The following is a 17,500-nucleotide window of genomic DNA, read 5'->3' on the forward strand; positions in this document are numbered from 1 at the left end:
GAGGTCTGTCCGCGGAAAGTCTTTGGGCAGGGTAGCCCCAGTCCAGTCCTAGTCATTTCCCTTTTACAGGTTCTTCTCCAGGTTTTCTTCGACCTCCCTCTCTTCCGTTTGCCATCTGGGCTAAGGTACACGAAGCAAATCTGGATGCCACCGTGACCCAAAAGGTGGAACGCAGGCGCGTGGTCGGATTGGTTGAAATTGAGATTTGTTCGGATTTCAACCAATCAGACATCGCCGTTTGTTCCAACTCAGTTCGGTGGCGCCCAGTTTCGCTTCGTGCACCTCAGCTCTGGAGTCATTTTGGATCCCGCAGCCTGATCTAGAAAAGGCTCTGGAGTCATTTTGGATCCCGCAGCCTGATCTAGAAAAGGCTCTGGAGTCATTTTGGATCCCGCAGCCTGATCTAGAAAGCGCTCTGGAGTCATTTTGGATCCCGCAGCCTGATCTAGAAAAGGCTCTGGAGTCAGCCTGATCTAGAAAAGGCTCTGGAGTCAGCCTGATCTAGAAAAGGCTCTGGAGTCAGCCTGAGGCATACACGTACAGGTAGTGCCCAATTCACATCCACCTTCGTGACTTTGTGATCTCCTAGGTGATGCGACTGGTTGCGGTCCTCCTGTGTGGTTCGTCGTTGGAAACGGTATTCGGGCAGAAGATGTTAAGGCGGTCCTTAAGTCAGCCCGAAGTCGACTTCGCGAAGTCCTTTTACCAACAACTCAGTGCTAAAGCTTCGTGCGCCCAGCTTCGCGAAGTCCTTTTACCAACAACTCAGTGCTAAAGCTTCGTGCGCCCAGCTTCGCGAAGAATACTTCGCACAGTCCACTTCGCCATGGTGATTTGAGGCTTTAGTCGAATATGAATGCATGCCGGTAAAGCGCGGAGAGCATACATTAATTACTGTGGTTTGCGCTATATAAGCTGTCATCCCAGCGAAGCTGGAGGTATCCCACATACTGTAATCGACTTGAGAAATGTTCACACCGATAATACATGATAAAGAAGGATTCTTTGTGCCCGGCTACGTGCTACAGTTGGAGATGGAAGTTCACCAAAAATTGGGACCATACTAACAAAAATACGGTGGGTGCAATAGTCGCCCCCATTTTTTCAGCAAACGCCACCCAAGGCCGCTTTGGACGGGTAGAAAATCTGTACTTTCCAAGTCTATTTGTGTGTGGTTGTTCAAGACTATGGATAAAGCTCGCGTGAGAAGATTACGTCACGGTCAAAAGTCTTTGACGTCAATTATTGCATCATGACGTCATGCCTCCCTGTAGTCTTTCTCTCTCGCGCAGTGTGTGTGTTTGTGTTCATTTTGAGCACATGTGTTGGTGTTACTGTGTGTGTGTGTGTGTGTGTGTGTGTGTGTGTGTGTGTGTGTGTGTGTGTGTGTGTGTGTGTGTGTGTGTGTGTGTGTGTGTGTGTGTGTGTGTGTGTGTGCGTGTGCATGAGTCTGTACTCGTATGTGTGTGGTGTGTGTGTGTGTGTGTGTGCGCGCACGCGTGCATGAGTCTGTACTCGTGTGTGTGTGAGTGTGTGTGTGGGCATAAGTGTATGTGTGTGCGTGTATGTGTGTTTGTTTGTAAAGGTGTGTATGGCCTTCGATCTGTCCATATGTGCGTATGGGTGTGTGTTTTGTGTGTATGCAGTTTTTGTGAGAGAGTGAGTGAGTGCGTGTGAGTGAGTGTGTGTGTATGTGCGTGTGTGTATGTGTGTGTGTGTATGTGCGTGTGTGTGACTTGGGGTGTGTGTGTGTGTGCGTGTGTGTGTGTGTGTGTGTGTGTGTGTGTGTGTGTGTGTGTGTGTGTGTGTGTGTGTGTGTATGTGTGTGTGTGAATGTGTTTGTGTGTATGTTTGTGTGTGTCTGAGTTTGTGTGTATGTTTGTGTGTGTTTGAGTGTGTATATGGTGTTTGTTTGTAAAGGTGTGTGTGTTCGACTGTCTATGTGCGTATTTGTTTGTTTGTTTGCTTAACGCCCAGCCGACCACGAAGGGCCATATCAGGGGGGTGCTGCTTTGACATAGGGGAAGGGCCTCTAATATGGACCACTTTTTGTTTATTGCTGATAACTAGCTTGTTTTCGTGCAAAGAAGTTTCATTTTGTGTTTGGTAGTCCTTCTTTCTTAGGTTAACCGTTAGGCCTAATTAGAGTAAAATAGCTTTGATACACATTCAGCAAAAATTAAATACAGAAAAAATCACAAAGGGTCCATATTAGGAGCCTGGGCGCCTAATATGGACCAGTGAAGCGGCCTTCACGAATCACTGTAAAAAGCCCCCTATATTTCAAAATAACATGATACAACTTAGTGTACAAGTCAGCCTAATTAAAATATGCTCTAGATTTATCTGTTTCGGGTTGATGAGAGCATTATTTGAAGCACACCAGGAAACTAAAGAAGATTATCAAAAACAGAGTGAAAATAAGTGAAATTATCAACTTCCACGAAAAGAAGACTTTTCGTTGCATTCTTTTGAAATCTCGAGGGCTAGTTATAGGTTATTACCAGCAAGCTTCTTAATGAATTAATGAAAATAGCCTTGAGCTTTTAATTTCTTCGATTTGTTGAAGGTGGTCCATATTAGGGGACTCGCACATACTTTGAGATTTTGCTATTATTTTTTGTTTGCATTAGAAACTCGGGGTCAACACTGCTAAAATGTAACAAATACGATTTTAGCTGTCATATATAGCCATTTTTGTGTTATGAAAGCTTTGGCTGTGGACAGAAACGAGTCCGTTTTAGGCGGCAAATTTAGAGTGAACGCTGCCAAAAGTGAAAAAAAGCGAAAAAGCCTAACGGTTTTCAGGTTTGTGTTTCTGCAACTGTTTTGACATGTGCAACTTATCCAGAGAGGGTGAATAAAGCGAATGAAATTGTTTGAGCGCTCTAGCGCCGTTAGTTTGTCAAAACAGGAGGTGGTCCATATTAGGAGCCGGTCCATATTAGGAGCCTTTCCCCTATACCGTGCGCCACACACAAGACAGAAGTCGCAGCACAGGCTTCATGTCTCACCCAGTCACAGTATTCTGACACCGGACCAACCAGTCCCAGCACTAACCCCATAATGCCAGACGCCAGGCGGAGCAGCCACTAGATTGCCAATTTTAAAGTCTTTGGTATGACCCGGCCGGGGTTCGAACCCACGACCTCCCGATCACGGGGCGGACGCCTTACCACTAGGCCAACCGTGCCGGTCTATGTGCGTATGAGTGTGTGTTTTGTGTGTATGAGATTTGTGTGAGTCTGTGTGTGTGTGTGTGTGTGTGTGTGTGTGTGTGTGTGTGTGTGTGTGTGTGCGTGCGTATGTACAGTGTGTGTGTGTGTGGGGGTGTGTGTGTCTGTTTGTATAAGAGAGAAAGAGAGAGAGTGGGTGGGTGTATGTATGTGCGTGTGCGTAAGTGTATGTGTGTGTGTATGTGTGTTTGTTTGCAAAGGTGTTTATGTCCGTCTGTCTATATGTGCGTATGGGGGTGTGTTTTGTGTGTATGAAGTGTGTGTGAGAGAGTGAGTGAGTGCGTGTGAGTGAGTGTGTATGTGTGTACGTGTGTAACTTGGGGGGGGGGGTGTGCGTGTGTGTGTGTGTGTGTGTGGGTTCGTGTGTGTGTGTGTGTGTGTGTGTGTGTGTGTGTGTGTGTGTGTGTTTGAGAGAGAGAAAGAGAGAGAGTAAGAGAGAAGTTTGTCTTTCGCTGGGGTATGCAGTGCCTTGGCGTTGCACATCTACTTAATTTTTATTATTACTATGATTATTATTATCTCTCCTCAGGACGGCAAACCAGACCTGAGTTACTTCGCCCCCGACTGTATCCACCTGAGTGACAAAGGACAGGCTGCTGCTGCCCTCACGCTCTGGAACAACATGGTCAGTTTTGTTTATTTGCTTTTTTTTCTTTTTCTTTTTGGATGTTTGTTTGTGTGTTTGTAAATTTCATTGTTGGATACTTTCTTGTGTGTGTGTGTGTATGTGTGTGTGTGTGTGTGTGTGTGTGTGTGTGTGTGTGTGTGTGTGTGTGTGAGGGCTGAATCAAGTATAATAGAGAGGGGGAGGGGGGTCCAAAAATGAGGAAGGGGTCCAGGGATCCAGGGGTACAAGGTATATCGGTGGGGGGGGGGGGGGGGTCCGGACCCAGGACCCCCCCACCCCAGGTGCGACCATGGTGTGTGTGTGTGTGTGTGTGTGTGTGTGTGTGTGTGTGTGTGTGTGTGTGAGTGTGCGTGCTTACTTGCTTGATTGCGTGTCTACATGACTCAGTGGGTGCGTACAAACGTCTGTCTGTCTTCCGTATGTGTCTATCTGTCTGTCTGAGTGTCTATCTGTCTGTCTATGTGTTCATGTATGCATACCTTCACCATATCAACATCTGCCATATTCAAACAGATCACACCACAACAGGACAAAGAACCTTTGCGATGGCCTCCAACCGGCACAGTCAAGTGTACTTCTGAGGCAAGTATTGGTCCATTCTGTACACAATGTGTGTCTGTCCGTCTGTGCGTGTCTACATACATTTGGTGGTCACAGTGTATTTGTTTCTGTAGGCAACACTAGCCTGTTCAAATTCCTGTTAGTTGAGTTACTGCTGTTTAAAGGCACGGTAAGCCTCCCGTAAACCATCACAGATACGGTCAGGCTTTTACACACAGTACAAACACCCTTTCATTTAAACACTCACCGATTGAGAACATCCTAGGTGCCCTCCGTAAAGAGGGAACACTTTTCAAAGAATTTATTTTTGCGTGGTTTATCTTACCCCTGAGCCATCGTGAACCCGTGTGATCCAGTTTCCCTTTTTCACAATGTAGTCGTCAGTTAGTCATTTGAATGCGACTCGATGTGAGCGTATCTACAATAGCACGTTTTTATGCACGAAACAAACGGCTGTGGTTCACAAGAACTCTAGCGATGGCTTTTGACTGTTGAGAGGAACGGCGATATGCATAAACCGTCGTCTGCTACGACCCTTGCGTGACCCTGCTTCCGGGCTTTTCTTTTTTCAAACTTTCACAACTTCGAATTGTACTGATCTTGTCTTGATGAAAAAAAGAATTCTTTTCAATCAATCAATCAATATGAGGCTTATATCGCGCGTATTCCGTGGGTACAGTTCTAAGCGCAGGGATTTATTTTTTTGGCTCACGTAAGTGTAGCCTATGCGATCGTAACTTTGTCTGTCTGTGCGTGCGTGTGTGCGTGTGTATGTCTGTGGTAGAAACTTTAACATTTGACTAAACACCGAAATACTCATTTCACCTGGTTATTTTTCAAGCAACATCTTCAAAATATTGAAGCAATGATCAATATTGTGTCGGCATGTGTGTAGTTAAAGCGTGTACCCAAAGAAAACGGGTGGTGGGGGGTTTTGAAGGGGTACAAGCAGTTGACTGGTTTCTGTCGTGTGTGGTCAGGTGACCAGGTCAGGTGTCAAGACCAGGTTATATCGCGTACATATTCAAGGCGCAGGGATTTATTTATGCCGTGTGAGATGGAATTTTTTTTACACAATACATCACGCATTCACATTCTTTTGTAAGAATGTTTGTGTAACAAGCTGTCAATTTATTATTTAGATTTTCAGTAAAAGTTAGGTCTAGCGCAAAAACGCACCACGGTCCAAAAATCAATATGAGGCTTATATCGCGCATATTCCGTGGGTACAGTTCTAGGCGCTCTGCAATGATGCCGTGGGAGATGAAATTTTATACGGCCAGTAGATTGCAGCCATTTCGGCGCATATTTACCTTTCACGGCCTATTATTCCAAGTCACACGGGTATAGGTAGACAATTATTAACTGTGCCTAAGCAATTTTGTGGTGTACACGGGGGGTGTTCGGACACCGAAGAGAGTCTGCACACAAAGTTGACTCGGAGAAATAAATTTCCGCCGAACGTGGGTTTGAACTCACGCTGACAGCGGCCAACTGAATACAAATCCAGCGCGCTACCAACTGAGCTATATCCCTCCCATTCTGATAATGATCGATCCACGGCTATTGCCAGTTTACATCGATAGAATGAGACCCGAAGGGAAGTAACTCATTTTTGACCTGAGTTCAGGATGGGTCCAAAAAGTGTTCGAGACAATCTGTAAAATTAATTCTTTAAAAATTGCTCGCTCTTTACGTAGGGCACCTAGGATGTTCCCGTTTGGTGAGCGTTCAAATGGAAGGGTGTTTGTACTGTGTGTAAAAGCCTGACAGTATCTGTGATGGTTTACGGGAGGCTTACTGTCCGGGCGTGATTTCCGGTATTCAGAATATTCATAACAGCCGTCAAGCACCAAAACGAGGCGCGAGGAACAAGTCCACGAAAATAAATTCTGTTCCCGTTCGGTGAGCGTTCAAATGGAAGTATGCTTGTACTGTATGTAGACGCTCGGGGAGCTCTGTGGTGGTTTACGGGAGGCTTACTGTGCCTTTAATAAAAAAAAAAGAACCGTGTGGTAGTGTGCTACGTATACTTATGAGCGTGTGTTTTGGTTTGTTTTGTCATTGGCATTGTGCTGCTTGGTAAATTGCGTTTTTTGTTTTCGTTCTTTGTTGTTGTTGTTGTTGTTGCTGTTGTTGTTGTACGGCGTCTACTAACGTGTTCAACCTTTTTTCTTCACTCCAACAGGACCAGCCTTACATCTACACCAACCTCAACAGCAACCCTCTGACGCCTTCAGCGGAGCCCAGCACCGACAACAACTTCTTTCCCCGAGAACTGATGATCGCCACCACTGTCTGTGGTGTGGTTGTCGTCGTTGTAGGCGCCGCTGTTCTTGTTGGTGTTGCCAGACGCGTGAAGGCGCGTCGCTTGTACGTTCAGATCCCGCAGTAAATGAGAGTACGTTCAATCATTGGTGTTTTCTCCCAGTTCGTTTCAGATTTTCCAACGAGTTGGGAAGGTTTGGGAAAAATTAAAGGTAGTTTTTATGGTTTGGGATCGAACTTTGGGGGAAATTTTAGCAAGGTTTGAGAAGAAACATTTTCCAAGAGCCGCTCAACTGATCAGCTAGGCGAAGAAATTTACGGGAGTCGGGTAGAAAGAACACTGACGATGAAATTTCCCCAAATTTGGATGTTAATTTTTTGTCTTTGTTTCTGTTTGAATTTGCCCTTTATCTCTTTTGTTTGTTTGTTTCTGCCAGCCAAACCTCACACATATGTACTTAACATTTATACTTTCCTTGCTTGTTTGTTTGCATTTCGGTTTGCTCGCTTCCTTTCATTCTTCTTTCGTATTTTCAGTTGCTCCTAGCTTGCTGTTTTTCATTTGTTTTTACTTTATTTTTTAGGGAGGGTCTTTACACGCGCGAATTTTCTCTCTGAAATTCTGATTATATTTTCCTGCATTTTATTTGCTGGTACTTTTCTTATTTTACCATGTATTGTAAATTAAGAAGATGTTCTTTGATTGGCAGTTCGTGTGTGTGCGTGTTTTTAAATGTTGTTGATTTTTAACTAAGCTTCCAAATCTTACCGTTTAAATGTACAAACCAGATCAGTAACGTCTGTTTACGTATATATACTCTCCCAAAAAAGAAACTTGACACAGGTAAACATTGATTTTTTTCCAAATATGTTAGAGGAAAGCACCAAAATTCAGTTTGAAGTTTGTCAGTTACATTGTTGCTAACCACTAAACCACAAAAAGAACATCACAGTCATTGAACCGAGCCTTTAGTGCGTGGTCGCCCTTTTATTGAATTGCAAAAATATTGTCTGCACAAAAACCATGTGCATGGCGCCGTGATGTTTCTTTTTTCAAGTTTCTTTTTTGGAAGAGGCACCCCCGGAATCTGCGTAGCGGTATTGTGAAACGTTCACAGAGCTATCGCACCCTGATATACCGATCCTGAGCCCGTGTCGGACTGACCTTGGTCTGTCCTGTACACTTTAAGTGGCATTTTCGTGCAGACAAGATTTTTGCAATTCAATAAAAGGGCGACCACCCAGTTAAGTCTCGGTTCATTGACTGTGATGTTCTTTTTGTGGTTTAGTGGTTAGCAACAATGTGACTGACAAACTTCAAACTGAATGTTGGTGCTTTCCTCTAACATATTTGAAAAAAAATCAATGTTTACCTGTGTCAAATTTCTTTTTTGGGAGAGTATATATATATATCTCTCTCTCTCTCATTCTCTTCAGTCTCAGCTTTTGTGTATGTGGTAATATGCTCTCCCTTTTGCTTCATTTTCGTCTGTCACGTTCTTGCTGTTGTTTTAACCTTTGCCGGATGCCGCTTTTGACTACACACTCCCGACGATGCGGGTTTGTCTGAACCCATACATTTGAAAGAGGGTTTTTACCGTTTATTCCTCTAACGACGATGCGGGTTTGTCTGAACCCATACATTTGAAAGAGGGTTTTTACCGTTTATTTCTCTAACGACGGGGTGGGTTCAGGGAAACCCACAGCGCTACTTCAGTGGGTGCATCGAGTTTCTCCCTTCACCGACCTCTTGCAGGGGAGGGAGAGGGGGAGGGAGAGGGGAGGGAGAGACTGAGAGAGACTGAGAGACTAAGAAAGAGAGAGAGAGAGAGAGACTAACAAAGAGAGAGAGAGAGAGAGACTAAGAAAGAGAGAGAAAGAGAGACTAAGAAAGAGAGAGAGAGAGACTAAGAAAGAGAGAGAGAGACTAAGAAATAGAGAGAGAGAGAGACTAAGAAAGAGAGAGAGAGAGAGATTAAGAAAGAGAGAGAGACTAAGAAAGAGAGAGAGAGAGACTAAGAAAGAGAGAGAGAGAGAGACTAAGAAAGAGAGAGAGAGACTAAGAAAGAGCTAGAGAGAGAGAGACTAAGAAAGAGCGAGAGAGAGAGAGAGATTAAGAAAGAGAGAGAGACTAAGAAAGAGAGAGAGAGACTAAGAAAGAGCTAGAGAGAGAGAGACTAAGAAAGAGAGAGAGAGAGAGAGAGATTAAGAAAGAGAGAGAGACTAAGAAAGAGAGAGAGAGAGACTAAGAAATAGAGAGAGAGAGAGACTAAGAAAGAGAGAGAGAGAGAGAGATTAAGAAAGAGAGAGAGACTAAGAAAGAGAGAGAGAGAGACTAAGAAAGAGAGAGAGAGAGAGACTAAGAAAGAGAGAGAGAGACTAAGAAAGAGCTAGAGAGAGAGAGACTAAGAAAGAGAGAGAGACTAAGAGAGAGAGAGAGAGAGACTAAGAAAGAGAGAGAGAGAGACTAAGAGAGAGAGAGAGAGAGACTAAGAAAGAGAGAGAGAGAGAGACTAAGAAAGAGAGAAAGAGACTAAGAAAGAGAGAGAGAGACTAAGAAAGAGAGAGAGAGAGACTAAGAAAGAGAGAGAGAGAGAGACTAAGAAAGAGAGAGAGATACTAAGAAAGAGAGAGAGAGAGAGACTAAGAAAGAGAGAGAGAGACTAAGAAAGAGAGAGAGAGACTAAGAAAGAGAGAGAGAGAGACAGAGAGAGAGAGACAGAGAGAGAGACTAAGAGAGAGAGACAGAGAGAGAGAGAGAGACAGAGAGAGAGAGACAGAGACAGACAGTCAGATAGACAGACAGTCAGATAGACGGATAGACAGATAGACGGATAGACAGACAGACAGACAGAGGAACTGACAACAGACATACAGACAGAGAGATACGGACAGACAGACAGAGAGACAGACAGTCTCTTGGAGACAAACAGGCTGACAGACACTGTTCTGCCGCTTTTGGTAATTATGGGTGTAGCAGAACCCACGCCGTCGGCAGAGGGATAGTTACAATCACTACTACTCTTTAAAAGTATGGGTTTGTGTGAACCCGCGCCATCGGTAGTGTGTATGTAAATTATCATAATCAATTAATTTTAATGTTTTGTCATGTACACACTAAAAATTTGCAGACAGAGAGCAAATTAGGTGTGTGAGAGATACTTAAAATTTCAAAACGATACCTTTAATGGTTCCAGAGTTACAATGATTTTAGTGTGTCTCTGGGTACAGGTGAACCCAGGAAGCACGGCAAAGGTTAATGTGTCTGTTTGGGAGAAAAAAATCTATCCATGTTTTAGAAAGTGGTTCATACAGTTTTCAGGGTTTTCTCTCTAAAATGATGAATTTTTGAACGCGCGAAGGTGACGAGTTTGGTAGAGGGAACTATGGTCCTGAATGTAAAACTTCTATGTCGAAAAATAAAGTGGAACATTACATTTCCTGTTTTGATGTTGTTGGATTGAAAAGGCCACATGAGCTTGTAGCAAAGTCCCTCCCTTGGACCCTTACTCATAACTGACATCAGATGTTTACGTAATGTCTGGAGAAATTCAGGCACCGTACTTTCGGGATTATCAGGCGCTTGTTATATAGGGCGCAACCCCCACTTTTGAGGTAAATTTGAGAAAAAAACATCACATTAGGCGCTTCCGGTCTATAAGCAGCACATCAAAGGAAGAATACAGAGTGGAAATATGTGTGCTCTGTGTGTGCGGCCAGATCAAAGGCAGGTCCATTGTGATAGCTGGGTTGCCTTGTTTATAGACACTGACCTTCTTCCCAGGGGTCAATGACCCAGTTTTAGCTATGAGAGGTGGTTCCCCTGTCATATCTGAGAGGAAACACTTCCTGCACCGGGGTCAGTGACCAAGTTTAACATATGGGGCGGTCTCTTTGATGTCTTGAGAGGAAACTTGGCCAGGGTAGTACCTAGTAGCTGAAACATGCATTATAGACAGAGAGGGACAGAGACAGAGACAGACAGAGACAGAGAGAGACAGACAGACAGAGAGAGACAGACAGACAGACAGACAGACAGACAGACAGACAGACAGAAGGAGGCGGACTGAGACAGAGAGACATCGAGGCAGGCAGAGACAGAGGCACAGACACAGAAACAGAGAACCCACCCACTATCCCTTCAACCATCTCTCCATCACATTCTAACACTCAAGATAAAAACTTCTGTATGCATTCTCCATGTCATACTGCTCCACATTTCTGCCCAAATCTTTGACAGGTGAGATTCGTCGGTGCACGCTCAGAAGATAACCCTTTGCATTTAAAGCATCACTTGTCCTGACCCCACTGATCGAGAGGTATTCAAACAGCGCTCAGCCACTCAACGCCTGCGATGAAGGCAGACATCTCATTTAATCGTCAAGCTGCAGTTGTACGCAGTTTGAACTAAAAGTAAGGTAAAAACAGTGCGCTGGGCATGAGGGTGGATTGATCGGCGGCGCTTTGCGATTCCACACCTACGACCATCGCAGATGTCTTTTCTTCATCGTCTCTCAGCAAGTCTTCTTCTTCTTGTCGGTCGCCATTTACACACGGATTCCAGCTCTGGAGATGAAGCTGGTGGTCTTCTGCAGAGTATCCACGCGTCCATACAGCTTGTCTTGGAGGGGCGTCGGCCTGAGCCAAGTCTCGCTCCTCAGTTGCTCGAGGTTCCTGCAAGTGAAGTATCACACTGCTCAAACGGAGGCCAATCCCTTGCACTGGTCGTTACGTCAACACGACAGGCACACCATCGTGTGGCCTGATTCGCCGGGGGGGGGGGGGGGGGCAGTGTTTGAACGGCTGAGGAGGACAGCAAACGAGATAAGCGCTGCCAATGAGCGAGTTTTAGCGTCAACTAAGGTGACTCGAGTCGAACCGGAGGTCGCAAAAACTCGGTCCGGTACGACTGGAGTGACGTCACCGGTTAACCAACTTTCAACCTTGCTTCCTGCGTAGGGTCTCTCCAGTTCCAAGATGGCTGCCAAGGCGAGGTGAGAAACTTCTGCAAATATTTTTTGACAAAGTTACGGATTGTGAGAAGACATTTGTTGTAAATCACTTAGCCTTTCAAAAATTAAGGATACTGGGTTGGATACTGTCTTGGTTTTAATGCATTTTATTTTAGCAGTGATGTTTATTTTGGGAAGAAATGAGGTCAACAGGAGTTTGGGTGCGATTTCGGCTCAAATGTACTTTAGCGCCCTGAACTTTTACCCGGCTGTTTTGCGCTCGATTTTCACGCTCACTTCTTCATTGACGTTCGAATCGATAGTTCGATGTTTTGGCATTACATTCACATCAACAATAAAACAGTACTGCTTGTTCATCATCGTCGTCCATCAACTCTCCACAACAGTAAATCCGTAACGCGCTTGTCGCCATCTTGTTGCAAGGGACGCGACTGGACACAACCCAACAGCGTTTCCGCGAAGAAAAAAACCAGACATGCGCAGTGACCCTACCGTACCTCAACCCTGTTCCTCGCGAAAACTCGCTCAATGATGGACGGGGGGGAACACGATATGGAACGCGTTTGCTGGAACAGGTTTCCTTTCTACTGACCCCCTAACTCTTGCCCCCTTTCCAACCCCTCCCGATTCCCTTCTCACACCACCCATCCATTAACAATACCCTGTATGTTCAGCTTCAGGCCGTCAAAATACTAGACATCAATGGTTAACGCGTTCTTATTTAAAAGAGAGAGAGAGAGAGAGAGAGAGAGAGAGAGAGCAAAGCAAAGGGACATCATCCATTGAAAGCTGCTAACTCTACTGCTCTGTTTGGTTTAGTTGGGTTGTCCCTCTTCATTGGGCAATTGTCTTTCACTTGCTGCTGACAACATTAATATCAGAGAGTAAAAATGTTAAAATAAGAAAAAGCATAAATAAACTTCTTTTTTTTAAACAAGGGAAGAAGCAGTGATACCTGAGTCTCAATTGCTATCGTGATAGACAGACAACCAGATAGGCTACAAGACACACATTTGCTTCACTCTGCTCTTGCCTATACAAAAAGGTAGGACTCTTGGTATTCCCAGACAAGACAGAATCTGTCACAAATGTTCATCAGGTGACCTTGGGGACGAGTTCCATTATATTTTTGTATGTCCTTTCTTTACCAATTATAGAAAACAGTTGTTACGGTGCTATTATTATGCCCGCCCCAATTCAGTTAAATTCAGAGAGCTTTTTTCCACTACAAAAAAGAGTTTATTGCTAAGACTCGCAAAGTTCATGACACTTGTCATGGACTGTTTGAGAAGCGAGTAAAATTTAATTCTCTTTTAGCTTTATATTCCGTTATCTGTTTTGTGTTGTTTGTAATAGTATTTTTGTCCTTATGTTAACCCACCCATCACCCCCCCCCCTCTCCCTTCCCCCCATTTCCCATAGTAAAGAAATGTATGTAATCACTTTGCACTTGTAATGTTTTATTATTTTTTGTATTATTATTATCATTATTATTATTATTATTATTATTATTATTATTATTATTATTTATTATTATTATTGTTGAATTGTTTCTTGTATTGTTTTTGCTCTCCCTCACCCCTCAACTCCCTTTTCTGTACATAGTCTGATTTCTTTTTGTTTTAGTTCCTTTTATTTGGTGTTGAATGAAATGTGTTTTTATTGTGTTTTTTAATTTTCCATGTACCCTCACGGGGTTTTATTGGAAAAAATAAAACTTGAAACTGAAACTGAAACTTGAAACTTGAACTGGTACATGATTCAATCATACACAACCTCAATTCAATAACATATTTATTTACAAAATATATTCGCATCAAAAAACAAAATCATTGTGTATAGCCATTCCAAACACACGATTGTTCTGCATTGCAATAGCATATCATATCACAGTTCTAAAGTCAGTCAAACTTGCACCATAAGTCATTGCTATGGTACATTGCTTCGCTTGCACTTGTGTAGGTTTTGCTGTCAGCCATGAGGTTTTTTTTCAAACTTAGATCTCTCACCTATTGTTTTTTGTGCTGTTCTTTTTAGATACGGAACCAAAGTTACACTAAGATGTACAATGTGAATGTCATATTGTGCTGTTTTTGTGTGTATATAATGATACTAGAATGAATACCCGCTTCGCCGGGTAGCCGGCTTCGCCGGGAAGAAGTACTTAGAGCCGTACGCCGGCTTCGCCGGGTCCGAACAATGGACCCGCCAAGCTTAGGTCCCTCCCAGATTCGTGGAATGGGAACAGCACGAAAATGATTCAGTGGCCATAATGCCATTCCTGACCATATCGAGTCCCATCCTTGTCGACGAATGTAACCGTGTTAATCACCTTTGGAGGCGAACTCCACTCAAACAGGATTGAGCAATTTCTAGCTTATCTGTAAGCCCTTTTGAACCGTTATGGCTTTTCAAAGGAAGGCCAGTACACCAAAGCCGCCAGACCACATCACAAACAGAACTGAACAATCCCCAGGTGTTGCTCACATAGAGAGAGACACACACACACACACACACACACACACACACACAAACACAGAGAAGCCGTATCTATAGAGAGATAGATGACAGTGTATTTTTCGCGTGGCTATAAATTGATTCGACCTTTGCACATTTACAGTGAGGATAATTTACGGGTCCAATTTACGTTCTGGACACTGCGGTGACCTTCTAAAAATAGTAACAGAACGCCGGGAATATCCGAAGACGCCCCACTCATACTATAGTGCACCATACGAAGGAAGGGAGGTAAACGCTGAAAACCTGGAGAAGATGAGAAGATAAGGAAGAGTTACTTATAATGGTGAAATGAACACAAAAACCAAAATCGGTTCAGCGCTGCGCGCTGAGAGCACGTGTTGAAATATCTCATCGATGATATTGTGTCCGGGGTGTAGCTGAATACGGTGTCCAAATTTGAAAAAGATCCACCGAGAACTTTGGCTTTGGTGTGTCGGTATGGGGGCCCGGGTAGCTGAGGTGGAACCAAAATAGCTGAGGTGGAACCAAAATCGGTTCAGCGCTGCGCGCTGAGAGCACGTGTTGAAATATCGACCAGGTTGTGTCCTGTCCCACCAAATTTGCCCACCAAATTTGAAGCAGATCCATCGAGAACTTTGGCCGTGCATCGCGAACTCACACACAGATACACACACAGACACACAGACACAAGTCGTATATATATATATATAGATGCATCTAAAATACATATTTCAACAGCATGAACACATGTATGTCTATTGATAACAGATTAAGTTTACTGAGGTGCTGTACATGTGAATAGTTATGTCCATCGTTAGGATCATACATATTTGAGTGAAATGTGCAGAAATTGGAGAAGAAAAAAAGTTAAAAGCCAAAACTATGCAAACAAATAAAAGAGGGTACCCCTAAAAACAATACTTAAAAAAAATAAATATACTATAATTATATGAGATCTCACCATTGTGCTCTTTTTTCACAGAGACGGCCAACCTTCCCGGACGTAAATCGTCGAAACCGTTTCAGACCTTGTACACTATTCAAAATAAGTTTTGGCAATGTTTTTGTTTTTGTTATGGACATTGTCCTGTTGCTCCCCGACTTCTAACTACTCTTCTTCTTCGTTCATGGCCTGAAACTCTCACGTTAACGCAAGTTTGTGCTCAAATGGGTTTTTACCTTTTTTCCCCGCCATTCAGGCAGCCATACGCCGCTTTCGGAGGGAGACTTCTAACTGCAATCAGGGACATTTGTCCACCAAAATCTATGCTATGAATTATTGCTTTTTTCCAGTAAAATAAAAACGTTCTCGGTTTTGATGTTGTGAATGTTATTTTTCGTCTATGATTAAGCGTTCCGATAACTAACATTTCTTGCGTGTGTGTTTTTGTCATGATTAAAATCGATGTCCCCACCAAAGGGCGCATCAATGACTAGACGATTCATCACGTTTTTGATCTATCACTGGGCTGAGATCGCTGTCGACCTCGCTCTCGCTTTTGGTCAGTCAAAATGTACGCTCATACGCGGAGTAGCCGAACTCTCGAATCTGACTGGAGGTGAGGACGGATGGGAGCGAGTCAGGGAGGTCTCCGCGTTTACCGGGTGCACAGCGGCGGACAGGGTAGATAGAGATCAGAGAATTGTGGGGCGCCGTGCTGTGCACCCGACTACTGTGTGTCTGACATAGGTGAAACGAACGATGTGAGGAATTCCTGTCGGAAAGCTCCTCCGGCTTCAACTTTGGTTCAGGACCGATGAACGACAGCACAGTTGGGACGAACAGGATAGCGTTGAACATGCCGAAAACGATGACGAGCACCATGATCTTGAAGAAGGTTATGAAGATGTAGGAGCCGGAGAAGGAAAGGAGGATGACCCCGACGAAGGAAGAGATGCCTCCATTGAAGATGGGGCTGGCGGCGTGTGTGATGGCGTCGTAGGCACGCTCGTGGCGGAACTGCGCGTCGGACATGAGGTAGGCCGAGCAGACGTGGGCTGAGAAGTCCACCGAGAAGCCCACGCTCATGACGAGGTGGATCATGGTGATGATGCTCAGCGTGATGCCCCAGAAGTACATGAAGGCGAAGATGTTGGAGATGATCATGAGGATGTTGAAGGTCACCAGGAGGACCATGAAGGGGTGGGGGAGGAAGACCATGCACACCACCATCATCGCCCCCACGGCGATCCCCAGAGTCAATAAGGTGTTGGGCAGGATCTGCAGAACTCCCTCTAAGACGAGGAAAGACCAGTGGTACGCGAACACCTTCACCGAGAAGCCGCCGCTCTCTGCCAATTTCCGCATCCTCTGCATCATTTCTGACATCGCAAGCTTGTCGGTAGAGGGCTTAGTGATGACGCTGCAACGTGACGCAACAATCCTCGCCGTGTCGCTGGCCGCGAACCTAATCGGAGACAGAATGAAAAATGTTCAGAAAGGAGGTAACCGGGTTTAATCATTATAAAAAATTTCTTCTTTTTTTGTGTTTACTTGCTTTTCTCATCTCCGTGCGAAAAGACGACATGCAATGATTCACACGGTACCACGGAGCTGTGTACTTCTTCGCAACAAATGAAACGTTTCCGCTTTTTTGTACCAAAAAAAGCACGCGAAGACCAAGACAGCCCTATTTAGGTTGCATGTACACAGAAGGTCCAATTTGCATTTCACAGAGTTTTCGAACTTGATATCAATTCAAACATTACACGTCTATACATTCTTGTTACTCAGGAAGCAAGGAAACCAATTGTGTGTCAGTAAAAAGACCTTACGATTTAAAGTAAAAGTTTGATCAACAAGTTCATTAGACCTTTTTTTTTTTTTTTTAGCTTTCAAGCTCTAATGTGATCCCATATTCCTGCCCTGGTCAAAGAATGTTTCATCAGAATTTCAATCAATGTGATGGAAAAATGAGGTCGTCACAGTGCCGCCTCTACTTCCAAACAAGAAAGAATATGACGTCATCAAAGATGAAAACAGTACCTGATGTCCGGAACGTATGCTGTGTGGTTCTTGAGGAACTCCTCGAGGTCCAGGAAGAAGTGGGCAGAGTCAGTGTAGAAGGCGGACTTGAGGAACTTGGTGAGCCAGCAGTGTTCAACTGTGGGGTCGATGAACTCGTCCTTCCTGGCGTTGTCCAGAAGGGCTTTCATCTGCCGCTGGACAGCTTCGGCAGCGTAGTTCACCTCGCCGTCGATGACGAAGGACACAGGGATGCGGTCGGGGAAGTGCTTATCCAGCTGAAATACGTTCTCCCTGTTGTGGACAGTGGAACACAGAGATTATCCTTTGGTACAGGGAAAGTAAGGACGGTTGACTCTGTCGACGAAATGGCACAGCGGACATCTTT

The 17,500-nt window shown here is 44.4% G+C and overlaps 2 protein-coding genes across 2 annotated transcripts in view; one reads left to right on the plus strand and one right to left on the minus strand.

Annotated features, from left to right (window-relative positions):
* LOC138953488 (phospholipase B1, membrane-associated-like) overlaps window positions 1-10,130 on the plus strand; it is a 43,702-nt gene extending 33,572 nt beyond the window's left edge. Inside the window, exons 11-13 of the mRNA XM_070325330.1 lie at window positions 3,766-3,861; window positions 4,378-4,446; window positions 6,614-10,130. Of these exons, the coding sequence (XP_070181431.1) occupies window positions 3,766-3,861; window positions 4,378-4,446; window positions 6,614-6,820 (372 nt within the window). The 3' untranslated portion in view covers window positions 6,821-10,130. The remainder of the gene's footprint in view (window positions 1-3,765; window positions 3,862-4,377; window positions 4,447-6,613) is intronic.
* A 1,110-nt stretch (window positions 10,131-11,240) lies between these two features.
* The window catches only part of LOC138953301 (patched domain-containing protein 3-like), a 7,940-nt gene continuing 1,680 nt past the window's right edge, over window positions 11,241-17,500 (minus strand). The window contains exons 2-4 of the mRNA XM_070325101.1: window positions 17,134-17,406; window positions 15,674-16,555; window positions 11,241-11,367 (exon numbers count right to left, since the gene is read on the minus strand). Coding sequence (XP_070181202.1) covers window positions 11,241-11,367; window positions 15,674-16,555; window positions 17,134-17,406 — 1,282 coding nt within the window. The remainder of the gene's footprint in view (window positions 11,368-15,673; window positions 16,556-17,133; window positions 17,407-17,500) is intronic.

The sequence above is a fragment of the Littorina saxatilis genome, linkage group LG17 (assembly GCF_037325665.1).
Source record: "Littorina saxatilis isolate snail1 linkage group LG17, US_GU_Lsax_2.0, whole genome shotgun sequence".
NCBI lineage: Eukaryota > Metazoa > Mollusca > Gastropoda > Littorinimorpha > Littorinidae > Littorina > Littorina saxatilis.